This window comes from Rattus norvegicus, chromosome 1, assembly GCF_021556685.1.
Source record: "Rattus norvegicus strain SHRSP/BbbUtx chromosome 1, alternate assembly SHRSP_T2T, whole genome shotgun sequence".
Lineage (NCBI taxonomy): Eukaryota > Metazoa > Chordata > Mammalia > Rodentia > Muridae > Rattus > Rattus norvegicus.
The window spans coordinates 68,914,176-68,932,055 of NC_141534.1; the positions used below are offsets into that span (position 1 = coordinate 68,914,176).

Genomic DNA, 17,880 nt, shown 5'->3' on the forward strand with positions numbered 1-17,880 from the left:
TATTACAACTCAGACTGATAGCATAGATGAAACCCTAAGTCAGTATCCACCCAAACCCGCACCAACCAAAACATGTTTGAGAGAAGCTTTGCTTTCCAGTTTCTTTAATAGTTGAATAGTTTTTCCATGCATGTGGCTTATATTTGTACTAACCTGGTACTGGTGGCCATTGATCTATTCAGCATGCAGATGGCTTTGAACTCAGTCCAGGACGTTAGAATGTTTAAAGGGTGCTAACCATCTAACCATAGGGTTAGTGCAACTTGAAATAAGCATTCTTTTTGCCAGGTACTTGGTAAAACTTGGGACAAATTGCTACCCAATTTATCTCTGATGCTATCTCCAGGTTTAGCAGCCACCTCCAAGAAGGACAGAGGCTCATTATCTATGTCTCTTGTCCCTCAGAACATCTCTCAGTAGAGCATTAGGCTCTACCTTAATTTACCATTGGTTTGCTATAGGTAATGTCACCTTAATACAACTGAATTAATAGTAATACCATTAAAAACACGTTAAATTGTTTTGAAAAGATAAAATTATGTAGAGGAAGGAGGTGGTTCACTGGGTAAAGAGCTAACTGTGCAAGCAGAAGGACCTAAAATTTCAATCCTTAGCACCCTTGAAAAAAGGCATACACTGTGATGCATGTCGGTAACTCCAGTGGTGAGGATTCAGACGTAGGTGAGTCTCTGGGACAGGCTGGCCAGCCAGCTTAGCCAAAATGGCATGCTTCCATTTCACTGAGAGGAACTCAGTAAGGTGAAGGGCAATAAAGGAGGACAATGTTGACCTTTGCGCGCGCGCACACACACACACACACACACCAATAACATCAAAATATCAATGCAATTTCTTAAGTATACCTCATAATATAAATTGGTTGCTTGGTATGATTATCACAATATATGCCTCCCCCCTTTTTGTTATTAAAGAAAGTGACCACTTAAACACTACTATAATTCTACTGTTTGTCCTAGATCAAGAGGTAGAAAATATATGTTATTCCTACATCCATTTTCCAAAACCTTGGAAACATAAAGGTACCAGGGGGAAGTACATGGGTTTTTAAGATACAATTTGTTATTGGTGCATCGCCTCAGACGATTTACGACTAAGCAGACCAACCTTATGACAGAAGGAGAGCCTGGTACCCAACTGATGCAGATGAACAAAGGGTGCAGGGCAGTGTTCCTGGGGGAAGTAATCTGTGGAAGAGGGATTTGATTGAATAGACAGACTGAGAAAGAATGCAAAGGAGGAATTCATGCAGAAAATTTGGATGAGAGAAGTGTGGTGTGATTTGCTGTAGTCAAAAGGAACCAAGTCACATGACCTCAGTGGAATGGAAAATGATGCATTAGTGAAAGGCAACTAGGTTTTGAGTAGCACAGGGACTTGATTTTAAAGAGGCATATGTGGGACTCGGGGATACTTGTCAATGTTTAAAATGGCTTGAAAGGAATTTGGACTGGAATTTAAAAGGCAGAACCATTGTGGAACAGAGTCTAATCTGTCATACTAGAGTTATGGAGATTCTCTAGAACCTCATTTTAGTAGTAGCTGTAAGCAAACACCTTTAAATGGCAACTCGCTTGCCTCAAGTCACAGAATGAGTAAAGTTGGGAGAGGGTCGGTGGCAAGATGAAGCTGATGACTGAAGGCAAGGGGACTCGCGGGACAGCGCATTTGGGGTGGTGTGGAGCGTGTACCCGACTGGGGTCTCTGGAGTCACTGGGCACCACACCTGTCTTACCTTTCAGGCACTAAGAATTGCTAAGGAGACAGTTCGCACGACCAGATTTTGGTGTCTATCCTGCCATACATCACTTTTTAGGAAGCACAACCTTTCTTTCCTTCACATGTTCAAGAAATTCCATTTCTATAGGTGAGTCCTCTATGAGCACAATCTTGGAGTTTGGGGAGAGGGGCACAGGAGGGAGCACTTTGTCATTGAGCTCAAGGCTACCCAAGTAATTTTTAGAGGAGTAGAAGACTTTACTGTGTTGTACTTTGGGCTTTCTCTGGTTTACGACTTGTGGGAAAATAGGTCTCCTTTGTGTGCTGTTTCCTATTCCTCATATTTTGAAAAGACATAGTTCTTTGTCAGCAGAATTCTTGCTAAGTGTGGTCCTCTGGTCATGACAGCTTAGGAAGTACGAGGAAATTATAGTTTACAGTGTGAAATGGAAGGGCATGAACTTTTTAAAGGAAGCCTAAGTAGCTGGAACTGAATCAAGGGTCTACGGATGATGTAACGTTTACAGGCAAGTTCATCTAAAATAGATAAAGCTGTGAAATGACTGGTTGCTGGAACCCTGCATCATCAGCCAATCCCATACTTAAGTCATTTGTTTGTAACCAATAAACATTCCCTCCTATGTTTGTTTTAAGCTGATACTTTTTTTTCTAGTATCTCTTTGTCTCTGTCCCTGTCTGTCTCTTTTCTCTCTCTCTTTCCCTCTCTCTCTCTCTCTCTCTCTCTCTCTCTCTCTCTCTCTCCATGATATATATATATATATATATATATATATATATATATATATATATCATTACTTTTGCAAAATTTAAGCATTCTGCATAACCATACCTCCAGAAACATGACCTTTAAAAATGGTGTCTCAGCCCCCAACACGCTCTGTAGGAGTGGCTCAAACACAGCTGGAGTTCAGTGGCCTCTCCACAAATCTCAGTCTATAACCATATCTTGTGTCAATTTTCTCAAACAACCACTCGTTTAAATCCCAGTCCTGAAGGGGAAAGTTTAGGAGAGGGCAAGAACAAGAACTAATAATTGATTAGACTTTGAGGGTAAATACTGTTTTAAAGAAAAAGCCATTAACAAAAATCTCTCCGTGAACCAAAATTTTTAAGCAATCCTTGTTTGGAAGTAAGCCAGCCACCATTAAAGTATCAGTTCAGTGTTCATGGACACATATCTAACGACCAAATGGCTGGACATCTTTATCTCTGATCTTTAAAAATGGAGCAGCCAAATTCTTCCAGCTTTAAACAATTCCAAGTTTATTCCAACAATGTTAATCTGTGGGGAAAACCTTTCCTAACGATATGCTAGACCTGTAAGGTATGTCTTAAAGAATAAACTGTGCTTCTCTCAGAGACCGAATTCTAAGACAGGGCTAGGCAATTGGTCATATAAGAGTCCAAGTAACATACATCCATGCAGGAACCCCAAATTTATTCACCAACCAAGGAGCTCTGGTGGGTGAAGACTTTATTTTTATTGTCCTGTCTGGCTATGAGGGCAAATTCAGACATCCCTAGCAAGGATAAGGACAGTTTTAACTGCTTTTTAAAACTATTTTTATAACAATGAAGAAACATACATTCCCTTACTCTGCAGATGGGATAGTCATTATTTTTATCGTGTGGTTCAACTGATTGCTTGCTATTGACAGTTTTCTAGTGTCATCAAATAACAGTGGATAAAAAGCCTGGAGTAAAAGTCCACCATTTACCTGTGTTTTTAAACTGTTATTAGGACAGTGTTGGCAATTCCCTTTTCAGCTGTCTCTCATAAAAGCCTTTATCCAAACACCACCTCAGACTCCTCCCAACAGGCAACAAGACTCTGAGCGGTCCCTTCCCTTCTTTTAATTATTAAAGTGGATGCTTAAGAGCCACTTATTCTCCTTTCTAGCTTCTTTCTTGCTGAGGTGACCTCAACAACATCAACTTCTGAGTCTCCTTTCTCCTCCCACCCTCCCTGGGAAATACTACTGATCATGGCTTTGGCCTCTTTTGACAGTTCCCCATCTGGTCCTTCCAGTACACCCTGCCCATCCTCATTGGAATCTGTCAGTGTCTGTAAACCATTCGCTCTGTCTTAACACGTTAACTCCATGCCTTAGCTTCCTCTTGATTTCCTCTATCTTGTCATAAACTTTAGCATCAAGGGAAGTGAAACATTATTTCAAAGGGGATAATGTTCCCAGCTCTCCCTCAGGGTCTCCCTTCCCTCCTTCCTGTTATCTGATTCACTAGAAATAAAAATATGTCAGTGGCCTCTGAGATGGCTCACTGAGTAAAGGTGTTTGGCATACAAGCCTGACTACCTGAGTTGGATCATCAGAATCCCTGTGGGAAGAGACCCAGCTCCCCAAAGCTCCTTTGGTCTCCACATGTGTTCCAAAGCATGTGCACCTCACACTCACCATTCACTCTCTTACACACAATAGGAATAATTTTTTAAAAGAGTGAACGTTAGTTGAGGCTACGACTACAGCCCTATCCTTTGGAGCTGCCTTGACCACGTTGGTCACCGTCTCCAGAATACAGCAAACTGTTGACATGAGTAGTTTTCTTTTGCATTTTTAACTAAGTGTGACCCTCTGGTACACTCAGTGTTTTCTAAATTCCAACTGGTAGCCCCCACCACTCTTATAAATGTATAATGACTTGTTACTTAATAATAAACACGCTACTGGGAAACGAGCAAAGCTCTTCCCTCGCGTTCCGTGTGTCCCTCTGGAAGCTTAGAATGTGTACGGCTTCGCTAAAAGCGCCCTCTTTTACCGTTGGGTGCTGAGCGTCCATCATCGAGCGTGTCAGTTGGACGCCAGTCCTCTGGCAGTGTTTGTTAGAGCATCCTTTTCTTTACTGCAGTCTCTTACCTCATTTCCCTATTTTTACTGTGCCTTTGGCATAACCTTCAGGTAGTTAATGCTCGCGGCGAAAGCTTGCGAGCTGTGAGACGTTGCTCAGTGGCATGCTTTTACATCAAAGAAAGTAAGGAAAGCGTGCAGTAGTTTTTCTGACTGCTAACAACAGAAGTTTGATCTAAGAATTTTGTTTGTTTCTTTTGAGACAGGGTTTCTCTGTGTAGTCCTGGCTGTCCTGGCTGTCCTGACACCAGCTCTGTAGACCAAGCTGGTCTCAAACACCCAGAGATCCGCCTGCCTCTACCTCCCGAGTCCTGGGATTAAAGGAGTGTGCCACCCCTCCCCCACCCCAGGAGCCTTCAGAATGTTTATGTGCCTTTAGAGAAGAATGTGTGAGCAGAGGCTTAGGAAAACTTTTATTCAAAGATTGGACTTAATGAGGAAACAATGCTGGCTGCGACGTTGTGTAATCTGCCTTTATTGGAATTACTGTTTTCATTTATTAAACGAGAATCATAAAAGACTATAATGTTTCTCGGAACTGTCCTGGTAAATTTTCTCTGAAGGTCTTGTGAAGAGGCTCATAGTCTTCTTACTATGTCGCTCTGGCAGTGAGCGTCTTTGAATTTATTGTATTGATACTGGTTATGTTTGCTGTAAACGAATGATTAGGTTGAATGGCACTAGAAGTGGCTTTCTGAATATCAGTCTAGCATTTGTGAAATGAATGTATGACGTTCTACATGTCTAGAAAAATCCGTGCTAATATTTGTGTTTATGTATAACCATAAAATCATAGGTTTTTGAACGTAAAGGGAACATTCAGATTAACTCCCTGACTTGATGCATGATAAATGTAAACTCAGAGATGAATCAATTTTCACAGCTAGATGACAAAATTAAAACCTAGTCCTTATTGAGCCCACATTCTTCCTTCTATCACGCTATTTTTAAGATAAGAGTTTGAGTCTCAAGAGATGGCTGCTTTTCCAGAGGAACCAGGTTTAAGTCCCAACATGCACAGACACCAGGTATACATCTGGTGCAGACACGTATGCAGGCAAAACACCAATACACATAAAATAAATAAAATGTTTTAAAGAATTATTACATTCAATTTCAATCTACAGGAAAAGCCCATTCACTGATTGAGCTCCAGGCATTGATCATTCCTAACTTTTCTGTTTCCTATTATCAGTATCACTCTTTTAGGAAACCTATATTATTTGTCCTGGTTCTATAATGAGAGCATTAATTGTCTTGGTTTCCGATACTATGTGACTCTCAAAGTACTTACCTTCATTCATACCATGTGTCTATTTGCTGTGTAACAGTTTTTTTTCATACACCAGTCATTCAGATTGTTTTTAAAATTAAGAACTTCTTTCCCCAAAATAAAAAATTAATACATTTATAATTCTTGGACTACAGACAGTAACATTCATATTTTTCTGGCCTGAAGCTATTGCTCAAAGATAGATTATCTAGCCTGTGCAAGTCGCTGGGTTTGGTCTTCAGCAAAACACACACACACACACCACATGTGCACTCATGCCCACATGTGCTCGAAATTTGATACAGGCCATATATAATATACTTTGTGACCCAAAGTAAGTCTCTTCACTCAGGTTCAGGCATATATATGAAGTATACGTAGATCTATGTATCATTTCGTTTAATGCTTTTATCTGTAGGACAGTCCTGAATTTTCCTCTGGGTGGCCTATATTTCCTGTGAGTATTTGCCAGGGAATAGTCATTAGAATAACATTTACTATCGCTGCTACTTTTCCCCTTTCTGTGTCCTATTAAGCCCACCCTTCTGCAGCTAGCTGAAAAAATTGATCACATGAAAGACATTCTATTTATACGGTCTTTAAAGAATTAATTTCATGATGATGGAATGTGAAAATTGGAAGGAACATGAGAAAACAATCTGTGGGGAGTTCTGTGTCAAAAAGACTTTAAATGGAGCAAAGAAATCTTTCACAGCTCCTCAACAATAGTGTACAGCCATTAAAGATAGGGCGCTTATTTCTGATGTCACATAGTATTGAAGTGTGATGCACGATCACATGACATGTTTGTCTCTTGTCAACATATTATTTTACACAGAATTATGGACGCTGTAGAGAGCATAAATAGCAAAGAATAAGGTGTCTCTTTTTGTTCTTCCTCACTAGAAATTCTTGTCACTCTTGTTGCTGCTGTTGCTTTTGGTGATGGCGGCGTTAGCGGCAGTGGTGGTGGTGTGATGGTGGCAGTGGTGGTGTCTGAGGTATATGCAGGGGCATTCCAGAGGATGATGGTAGATGGCTTCTGTCACTGTCCACCTTCGTTTTTAAAGCAGCATCTTTTAGAGAATGTGAAACTACCCACTCCTGCTAACTTGACTGGTAGGCAGGTCCTGAGATCCACCTGTCTCAGCTTCCCCGCCCTAGCAGCTGTGTACATGCAACCATGCCTTGCTTTTACACACATGCTGGGGACTTGAACTAAGTTCTCTTGCTTTTACAGGAGTCCTTACACACTGAGCCATTTCTCCAGGGCCTCACCCTGAAATGTGGAACAGAATAAATTATGAATGAGTGATATCGGGATTAATTAAAGTCAATCTTTGGAATCATTTGTTTTGGAGGGGAACAGGAAAACAAGTGTGGTCAGGCAAACTATAAAATAGTCCACTAGGTATTGTTTGCTGCTGCTCACCAGAAGTGACTATCATGGCAGGGAGGATTCTGATATCAGACATAATGCATGACCTAACTCCAATCATAATCTTTATAGCACCTTTTTTTCAAAGGGGAATTTACATTCTGTTGGTTGTAGTGGTTATTCAGTAATGGCCATCCCAAGCATTCCCCTTGGAAGGAAAGTGCAGGAAATTGCAGGAAGATGCCTCTAGACTCTAGATTCCAGGGACAGCACATTTAAAGATGGAAGGTTTAAAAAAAAAAATGCCCAAATGGGAAAGCAGCACAGCGTCCAGGCAAAATCTGGTTGGAGAAGAGATCTGCTCTCATGATTAGTGAGTTTCCTCAGCCTGCCTGTAGGTGGGTGTGTTTAACAGAACGAAGCCATGGGAACCAGCCTGTCAGCCAGCCTTTCAGGCTAATTAGCTCAGCATACAACAAAGATAAGTGAGCCTGAGAGGAGGGCCCTGAGGGTCTTTAGATTCTGGGAAATGTCTGATTGGCAGATGTTAAAAGGGATTCTTTGGTAATCCAGTGCATCAATGAGCTGCACAAATTCAGTCCAGAGCTGGAAGAACTCAGGCATGAGGAGACTGTGCAGGAGGCTTGCACAGGCAGACCCGAGATGGACAGAACCTTGGAATCTCTGAGGCACATCATTGCCCAAGCCTTGCCTCACAGAGACCCGGCTTTGGTCTTCAAAGACTGTAAGTACTGAAGGGGGAAAAAAACCAACCTTTTTTTTTCCTGACTTTTTAGAAAATAGTCCTAAGTGTCTAGTCACTTCCTATTTAACTACGATTTCTGCTAGGTCTTTGTAGTTGTGTGCTGTGGGCTAAGCGGTATTTAAATTGTTCCCGACTTCAGTCAGGAGAATGATTTCATCTTACCTACATCCACAGGACTCTGGGCTATTTTGCCAAGACAATAATGTGTAGATGACCCTTTTTCTAAAGTCTAAAAACTGCCAAGTCTTAATGAACTTTTCCAGATGCTTTTTGAATAAAACAAAGCTGACTGGACCTCAGTGAGAACTAAAAATAACTTGGAAATGATAATAAAAAAATGCACTGCTCACTGTTAATCTACTTAATCTTCCACAGCAGAACTAGACTTATTAAGTCAGGTATTGTTTTTTTATCTGAAATTATTTGTAGCGAACAAAATTTAATGTTAACCACCCAGCTCCTACATTTTAATAACAAATTATAATGCCAATAAAATGAGATGCCTTCTCACTTCAGCCTCATTCCCCACATCCCCACCCCCACCCCACATGGCACGGCAAAGTTATTTTTAAACCTTTTTTTCTAAAATGATTATGAGAAATAATTCAGTCAAGGTTTACAATTCCAGCAATACTATTAAACCATTTGTCATGAAAGTTCGCTTCTGGAACCAATTTGATTTCTCACTGCTGCAAAACAGACTATCTTCATAGTGTATCTTATCTACAGTGGGTGTCAGATTACAAAGGGCTTCTGAAATAGAATTGTGCTTTGGATCTGCCCAAAAGGTGAAAATGCATATGGAATGTTTTTAGCCTGCAATACGTTACAGCTTTCCTCCTTGTGACTCTAGTGATGTGTGTCCCCATCAAAGTACCAGTGGTTTGGATTTTGCTTTCTGATTAGTGAAAAATGGTCCTTTCCAGATGTCCCTGAAGCTTATATTTCTCATATGTGTGATGAAAAAAAAGAGAAAGAGAGAAAAGTCTGGCCTCTTTATTCTATAAAATTTCCCTCTTAGAAATTAAATTGTAACCAATCTGTCCTCTAAGGCATAAAATGAAAATTACTTTCTTTCTTAATTTAAAAAAAATATTGCCTTCAAGCATTTGTCAATAGCTATGTTAGAAATAATAAAAATCACTCCATCCTCGATCTTAGCCTGGAGTCTATTCTGGCTTGGTATGTTTCTCTCAGGGAGAGAGAAGGAAAGAATGCCTTTCTCCTTCAACGCATTCAATTCTTAGTGAAGGGTAAAAGGCTTTGGCATGTCCAAAACTTTGAATAAACCGTAAGAACTTACATCTAGAATTTGGAGAGTAGAAGCAGTTAAAGGGAATGGAGGGAAAAGTTCACATCTGAGGCTGTATGGTCCAGTTTTTAAGCTGAACTAATTTCTTCCAATTCCATATAGTTTAGAAGTTTAGAAGAGAGACTTGGAGTTTTTAAAGGGACAATGTCACCAAAACTTTTGCAAGAATGCCATATTTTATTGTTGTTTTCTTCTGAGACTCTTGTAATCCACACAGCATTTTTTTCATATGCAAAAACTGTGTCGCATTTTACATATTTCATTCATTAACAACAACAAAATTCCCAACATTAGCATCTGTCATTGCGGACTTAACTCTGGAATGAACTGCTCGCTCTGCAGCTGCTCAGCTCAGTGAGTTGTGAATATGAGAACGTTAGGTCCTCTCCTTTCCGGCTTCGCTAAGCTGGAAACAAAATGACCAAATGATGTAAGCTAAATGACAAATGTCTCTACCGGTCTTGGCGGAAGAGTAGAAATGGGTTTACTTTCTGATGTCAGGACATCAGACGTCTGTTTGAGGAGCAAGCCACATCCGGGCAACTGTGGGGGCTATACATGTCAATCTGGCTCATGGACTTTATTACTTTGGCACAACTTTAAATTACTGCCACCACGCTCCTGCTGGCCACCTAAAAAGCTGTCACCAGCCTTAATGGCAGTTCTTAAAAGTCTTCTTCCTGTCCTCCTGGCTCACTCACTCCAGGCTCCTCCCCTGCCGCCACCCATCTAGTCTCTGCCAGGAGGAACACATAAAAAGAATTGTTTCCTTGCTTCCCTGGAAGATGAAAAGGGACTTGGAGAAATTATAAAACGCAACTCGAGTGAACAAAGGAGTATTAAAAAGAAACGGCCTCACTGTTTCTAAACATCTCTTCTGTGAATGCAAAGTGGTGTTTCCTTTACTCTTTGGACACACAGTACAGAGAGCAAAAATTGGCCTCCTGAGCCATTCATCACCCTCGGTTGGCTTTTGATTTGCTTACAAACAAGCAGCAGCGGGGAAATTTTCTCTTCAAGTTGATTAGGGAAAGCACTCTGAAGAGTTTTCTGGTCTGGGGCAGAGCCATGTGGGAACAGTTACATTTGCTTAAGGATATAATGTCGAGTGCATGGCTCAGCCCTCAGACTGCGTTTTACAATATGTTCAGTCTGTTACAGTTTAGATAAGCTGTTCTTCTATGATAACTGTGTGTTTTTAAAGGTGGTGTTTTCTCTTTTTAAAAGGAAAGGAACCCCACGGCATTTTTCCTTTACTTCCTAGCGGACATTCAAATGAGGGAAGTTTGAGATAAGGTGGGCTCCCCATATGAAGTTTGCTTCTGAAGGCTGGCATGAAGCTGATCTCCAACAGGAGCATCTCCGCCACAGGCAGCACTGGATAGCTCCACGCGGCCGGACAGAATCTGTTTGCAGAGAGATTGTGGCCTATGTCCATGCTTCCTTCTACTCTGAGCTCTCTGCCATCCAGTTTCATTCCATAGGTCGTGAGTCACAAGCAAGGATGGGCTGTCTTAAGAGCAGCCCCTGTCCTTCTGTCGAGCATGAACTTGCCATTGGTTCGCGACTGTTTGACCATTCCTTGGTTTTCTCAAAAGAAACTACTGCATGATTTCTAAATGGGTGTACAGCAGATCCTAACCCAGGCACTAATGTTTCACATCATAAAAAGATAAGATAGTTGACTACCTAATCTGCAGAGTGCTACTTCATTCATTTTATAGAAAATGGGATGATAAATCCTCATTGTATACATGTCCATACTAGGTCCACTGTAGTAGGGGTTGGAGGCTAGATACAAATACTATCTTCCAACTCCTTACCTTTAGTCACTCACTACACAACACTGCCTCTTAGACCTGCCAGTTACCCTATTATCAGGCCTGTAAGAGAGAGCAGAGAGGAGAGAAAATTGAGCATTTCTGGGAGTTGGGGGAGCCTAATAAGTAGTTGTATCTGAACACAGTGTAACAGAAATGGAGAAATGGGGACATTTCTAGAGGAGGAGAAGCCACTTGGCCAAAGGCCATATACAAGGTTCACGGATTGAATGGGAGCTGAATAGAAGAAGCAGGTTGAATCTTGCTGACACACAGGTACAGGAGTTAGGGATGACTATGCAGAAGTTTATGGCTTTATGTGTCTTGGGACAAAACCTAGATGTTATCTGCTGGAGGTGTGTGTACTGATACCTACATTAGGAAGAACTGTAGGAAACCATTGGTCAACCCAGGCAAGACTGTAAGGTTAGCGAATGGTAAATATATCTCTGGAAAGAAGTTACTTGCACTCACTGAAAACCAAATCAAAACAACTTTATCCAAGAGATAGCTTTAAAACTGTCTTGATTGTCATTTCAGCTACAAGAGTTAGTGGGTGACAGGTTGGCTTTATAAGGTTATATGTTAGATTTCATTGGGATTTTTTTCCCCACACTGTCTGATGAAAAGGTAAGATGGAGTCTTTGCTAAATGTTGCTCAGTGAGATGCAAATTTCTCACATATTTGAGGTGCATTAACTTTTTTTTTATTTGAAAAACATTTCTCTGCATGAAAGGTTTTATATATATCAGATAGGTGAATACTTAACTTCAAAGAGCTCATTTCTACTCTTTGGAAAACTCAGACCAGACTACAGGGCTATTAAAAACATCTTAGTAATCATGAATCTGGCAGTATATAGCCTGGGAGAACAAAAATTCTCTCAAGTCAAGTATTTTTCCACCCCATTCTCTTTAGTGTCGTTACTTGAAATCTATAAATTTGATGATACATTTATAGTTTTCACATTTCACAGAGAGGGATGGATGTAAGAAATGTAAATGTAAGAAATGCTGCAGTGTATTCTGCCATATAAACAGCCCTGGAAAGAACACCATTTCAGTCCAGAACAATGATCCCATCTTAATTGCAATGGAGTAAATGTTGATACTTTTAGTATTTAAACTAGAAATGCACGTTTTATGGAAGCCTGTTCAAATGCCAATTTTATTTTATTTGTAACAGGATACGATGACGTTTATTTGAATTCATGCGATAAAATGCAAGCTTCAGCTCAGCTATCAGCAGTATAAAAGATGTTCTCTTTATCTTTTATCAGCAAATGCTCATTTGACAGTTTAAATATTGAAAGACAGTCCAAGGAGAAAATATTTCAAAGTCTTTTAAAGAGGGGAGTAACTTCTCAGTCACTTAAAGGCCATATCTGTCTTAATACCTTTTTCGTCATATATAAATACATTTAACAGGACAAAATAAAATGTGATAGACACTTCTCCCATGGGACCTCTTCATAGGCTGCTGCCCCATCTCACCACAGATTTTTATTATTTTATTTTATTTCATTTAAGAGTTGAGATTTGTTAGCTCGAACTCAATTTTAACAACTTCTGAAACTCATGTGCTAAGTTACAGCCCATAATAGGATACAGCTGCTCAAGGGTGAGGTTCTAAGTTATGATCTTTCTGTTTAAATGATATGGTTTTACTGATTATGTGCTACAGATTGATTTAAGAAATGTTAGACAACTTTAGAAGCCTTTCATAAAGGAATTTTTATTTAATATATTTCATATTCACGTTTTAACCCCAAAGGCTTTTATTTCTTTTCCTCCATGTTCAAATGCCCATGTAAGTTTAGTCTGAAGAGGTATTTAAAACAATTCCATTTTAAAAGAAAAAGAATCCCATTGAAAGCTTAAAGCTAGCAGAAGAGACAATGACTCCATCCCGCCGTTCTCTCCGTTGTCTCTCTGGAGTCACTGGAATGTTACGGTTTTAATTTTTCGTTGGCTTTATTTGTATCCACTAATGCGGTGATAATCAGTTGATCCCTACTTCGATCTCATCCTGTGAGCAGCTGTGAGGACATATCACTAACCCACCACCCTGTTGGTACTTTGGGCCTATGCCTTTTCATCAGCATTTCTTGACTAGCTTCTGAACTACCTGTTATAATTTCCCCGGGGTGGTTTTGTCCATAACTTAAGTTATAAGTCCCAGGGCAGAGACGGACCTCCTATTTTTGTCACATGCCAGATGCCTTCTACAGGTCCAGGTACCTGGAAGGTATATGGCAGGCATATTTAAACTACTGATTGGCTACTTTTCCCCCTGTGAAAGGGAAGAGTTTTCCCATTGTCAAGTATTTTCCTTAATCATGAAATAAACTTTCCCGACTATTCTAAGCCTTCCTCAATCGACACAATTGTCAGAGAATGACTACATTTAGGGATAAGTTGACAAAGATATAGGCAGGAGGAACCGTGAAAGAAGAGACCCGAAAGACAAAAAGGCACTTCAGACAGTTCAGCCAGGAAGCTGTCTCGAGCTAACCTCAAGAATCATTCCACAGTATCAGAATTTACCATCCCTACAACCATCCTCACAGTATGACTCCAGCTATGGGTTGCTAGAACATCCTTCTTATGGCCCAGTTTCATTTGTGTCTTATACATTGACCCTGTGGCAGATACTAGAAAAGCATTCTTTAAATCATTATTTCCAGGGAAATACATGATGTACCTAAAACCATATTTTTACAGATTCAATCATTTTCATAAAACTGATCTTCAGCTAGTTATCTCACAATAGTGCTCCGGGCAAGTGACTCAAATACAGGATAATGACAGTGCCCAATAGAACATGAGGGAAGATAGATACCCACGGTAGGTAAATAGGTCACATCTATGCAGCTTTTAACATTGGATGACATCATCTGGCCCATGCTACACATGTAAAATGCACATGTGAACTCTACCGTGCGGCTGCTGCTGTTGTTTTAAGTGTGATACAAACAATTTAATTGGCCTTTGTGGGTTCCTTTAGTTCCTTCATACTTTCTCTCCCTCCCATCCCCTCGTGTCCGTGCAAATATATAGATATCTATATCTATCTATATGATATGATATAGATCTATAATAGATATAGATATATAAAACATAAATGCTCTTTAACTTTTCTCATAAAAGAATGTACAGTTCAACCTTTTTAAATTCTAAAGGTGAAAAGTAATGCCCGCCCCCGGGGGGGGAAAAATAATGGAAGGATATTTCTTTTAAATTTTTTGTAGACCCTCCTGAAAGGTTAACTATGTAAAACAACTGAAAAGATTTCCATTTCTTCAGAGAAATGTTTGGGGTAGGGGGATGGAAGTGAAAAAAAAAAAGGAAAGAAAAACCAAACAAAAGCCAGTCAGCCTTCCAGCCGCTGAAGGAGCTGGGGCACAACCCTTGAAGAGCGCCCCTGCTGGGAACAGAGAGGACTCCAGCTGCCTGTCCCACCGGGCCAGGGCAGCTGCCTTAAAAGAGCTTTTACATAAAAGGAAAGGGGCCAAGACTCGCCTTTTGCTGCAGAACACAGGGGCAGGGTCCACAAGAGTTCAGTGGCCTGTCTAAAGTCAAAGCTAGGAATCATTGTAAATTCCTGGACACCTGGCATGGCTGATAGTTTCTGGGACCCAGCCAGGCCCAGCAGGAGATCCATAGGCACCCCGTTTTTCACCCTACTGTGCGTGCATCATAAATTAATATATCACGAGACGGCCTTTTACATTATTTGAGAGCCCTTTTCCTCTTTCTTTCCTTAATAAAATCAGAAAAAATCACACTAATTAGAACAAGTTGCTGGAATAGTAAATACTACTTAAGATGATGTAAAATGTCACCTGTTAACAGTGTTTTTTAATTAGAGGTGATATTAAAATATCACGAACATAAATCCATCTGTTTAAAAGCAGAGAATCAATTTGAAAATAAGATATCTTGAAAGCTGCTTAAACGATTTGTAAACATCAGCCTTTCCAACTGTCTTAATTGTTTTTGGCAAGGGATATTTTATTCAGCTAAAAAATTTTCTGATATAAGATGAAAGAAATTGTTTTTTTTTTTTGTAGTAGATTTATAACAGACTCTTATGATCCTTTGTGTATATGTGTGTGAATGCATGGTCTCTTCTAGGGCTTGCATTTTAAGTAATTGAACTGAGTCATGAAATACATTGTTTCTACTTTCTTGAGGCACATGAAGTGGCTAAGTATTAATTTAAAATAAAAGTATTTTATTTTTAATAAAAATAATTTAAGAAAGCCTCTGTAGGTTTTGCTAAGAGAAGATCCATTGCCTTTAGTATGAGAAAGTGAAAATGGAGGATACTATTATCTGGAGATATTGAGACATGAAACATTTCATCCACTTTTTGGCCATTCTAAATTTTTGAGTTAACCAATGAGTGTTTATAAAAGAGCTTGCTTTCTTCAGTCTCTGAACTCCTGGTGGATTTGGGCAATAAATAACACAATGTATTTCATGAGAGAAGTCTCAGACATACCAACTATTTATAGAGTATTTAATGATAAGGTTTCCAAAACTCTATGAGCAATTAGCCTCAGAGATGCAATATGCAAACATATAATTATGTCTTCTTTCAACATCTCTGATCACAACAGCTATGGCACTAGTATTTAGCATGTGAGGAACCCTACTCTGAGCATCTTCTTTCCTCCCTCCCTCCCTCCCTCCCTCCCTCCCTCCCTCCCTCCCTCCCTTCCTCCCTTCCTTCCTCCCTTCCTTTCCTTCTGTCTGTCTGTCTTTCGTGTTGTTGTTGTTGTTATTGTTGTTGTTGTTATTGTTGCTGCTGCTGCTACTGCTGCTGCTGCTTTTTGTGACAGGGTTTCTCTGTGTAGCTTTGGCTGTCCTGGAATTTGCTCTGTAGACCAGGCTGGCCTTGAATTCACACAGATCCACCTGCCTCTGCCTCCCAAGTGCTAGGATTAAAGGCCTGTGTCATCACTACCCCTGCTGCATTTTGTTTTTGAAGACACATTTCTTTCCTCAGATGAGGAACTCAGTTTGGATCAGTTAGGTATCTAACTATGGTACAAACGGGATTCAAACCAAGGCTTGTCTGATTCTACTCTCAAGCCTCTAACGATTCAGGAACTGTCCATCTCTTAACGATAAAAATGCAGTAGACAAAATGCAGTAAACGTTTTAATGTATATCAATTAGTGCTTATCTTTCAATTCACATAGAAAACCACTTTAGAATCCACAAAGCACATAAAATCTCATACCTCCTATTTTTCTTTCTCTCTCTGTGTATATACACATGCATATGTCTGTTTCTGCATGCATCGTGTAGCCCCGTTTTATCATCATGGTGATCTGGCTTTGTAGCATGAGTTTGACAGTATCCCCCTTTCTTACTTTATGGAATACTCTGATGATTATTGATTAAGGAGGGGTGTATTATTTCTTTTTCTCCTCTCTTTCTCTACTTCTTCTTCTTTCTCCTCCTTATCCTCCTCTTCCTATTATATCTTCTATTTTGTGGTACTATATATATCAGACAAGGGCCATGTACATACTATAAACACACACACATCATATATATATATAACATATCATATATATCGTATATCACCAAAATATTCCCAATCCATGGTTTTTGAGACAGGATGTGGCTTGAATTTGCTATATAGCCTACTCTAATCTCAAACTCATAATCTTCCTGCTTTTGCCTCTATGATTATAGGAGTCCGGCCCTGTCTTAGTCACTGTACTATTGTTAGTCAATATGATCACAGCAAGTTTTATAAAGTAAAGCATTTAATTGGGGCTTGCTTAAAATTTCAGAGGTTCAGTTCATTATCATAATGGCCGGGAACACGGTGACATGCAGGTAAATATGGTTGGAGAAGTAACTGAGAGTTCTACATCTGGATCCACAGGCAACAGGGAGAAAAAGTCACTGGGTCCCTCTTGAGCTTTGGAAACCTCAAAACACACTTCCTCTAATATGGCCATAGCTATTCTGATAAGTACACACCTCTTAATCCTTTGAAATAGTGCCATTCCCTAGTAAGCATCCGAATCTATGAGCCTTGGGAGGCCATTCTCATTCAAACCACCATAGATACTGTGATAGTTTACATATGGTGGCCCAGGGCCTATTAAAAGGTGTGGCTCTGTTGGAGTAGGTGTGGCCCTGTGGGTGTGGGCTATAAGACCCTCCTTCTAGCTGCTTGGAAGTCAACTCTCAGTTCAGTTCTTCCTGTACCACACCTGCTTTGGACACTGCCATGTCCCCCCACCCCCCACCTTGATAATAATGGACTGAACCTCTGAATGTGTAAGCCAGCCCCAATTAAATGTTGTCCTTTTAAGAGTTGCCTTGGTCATGGTGCCTCTTCACAGCAGTAAAACCCTGATTAAGACAGACACCATATCCTTCTTAGTGTTAACTTTTCTCTAAGTTTCTGGTAGAATTTAGCAGAAAATATATCCAATCCAGTCTTGAGCTTTTCTTTAAAAGGACACTCCTTATTGCTCCAATAGTATTGGCTGTTAGAGATATTCTTGGGCTTTTTGATATTCTCTTGGTTCAACTTTGGTATGTCAAATGTATCTGAAAATGTATCCATTTATTTTAAGCTTTTCAGATTTATTAAATAAGACTTTTTCAAAATATCCCCTATGTATTGTTTGAGACAAATGCTATCTGCTGTAATTTCTGTCATAATTTATCGTGC

The 17,880-nt window shown here is 40.0% G+C and overlaps 1 protein-coding gene across 1 annotated transcript in view; it reads left to right on the forward strand.

The window, feature by feature from the left end:
- The first annotated feature begins 7,502 nt into the window (after positions 1-7,502).
- Positions 7,503-17,880, forward strand: part of Lix1 (limb and CNS expressed 1) — a 57,004-nt gene continuing 46,626 nt past the window's right edge. The window contains 1 exon segment of the mRNA NM_001106214.1: positions 7,503-8,018. Coding sequence (NP_001099684.1) covers positions 7,937-8,018 — 82 coding nt within the window. The 5' untranslated portion in view covers positions 7,503-7,936.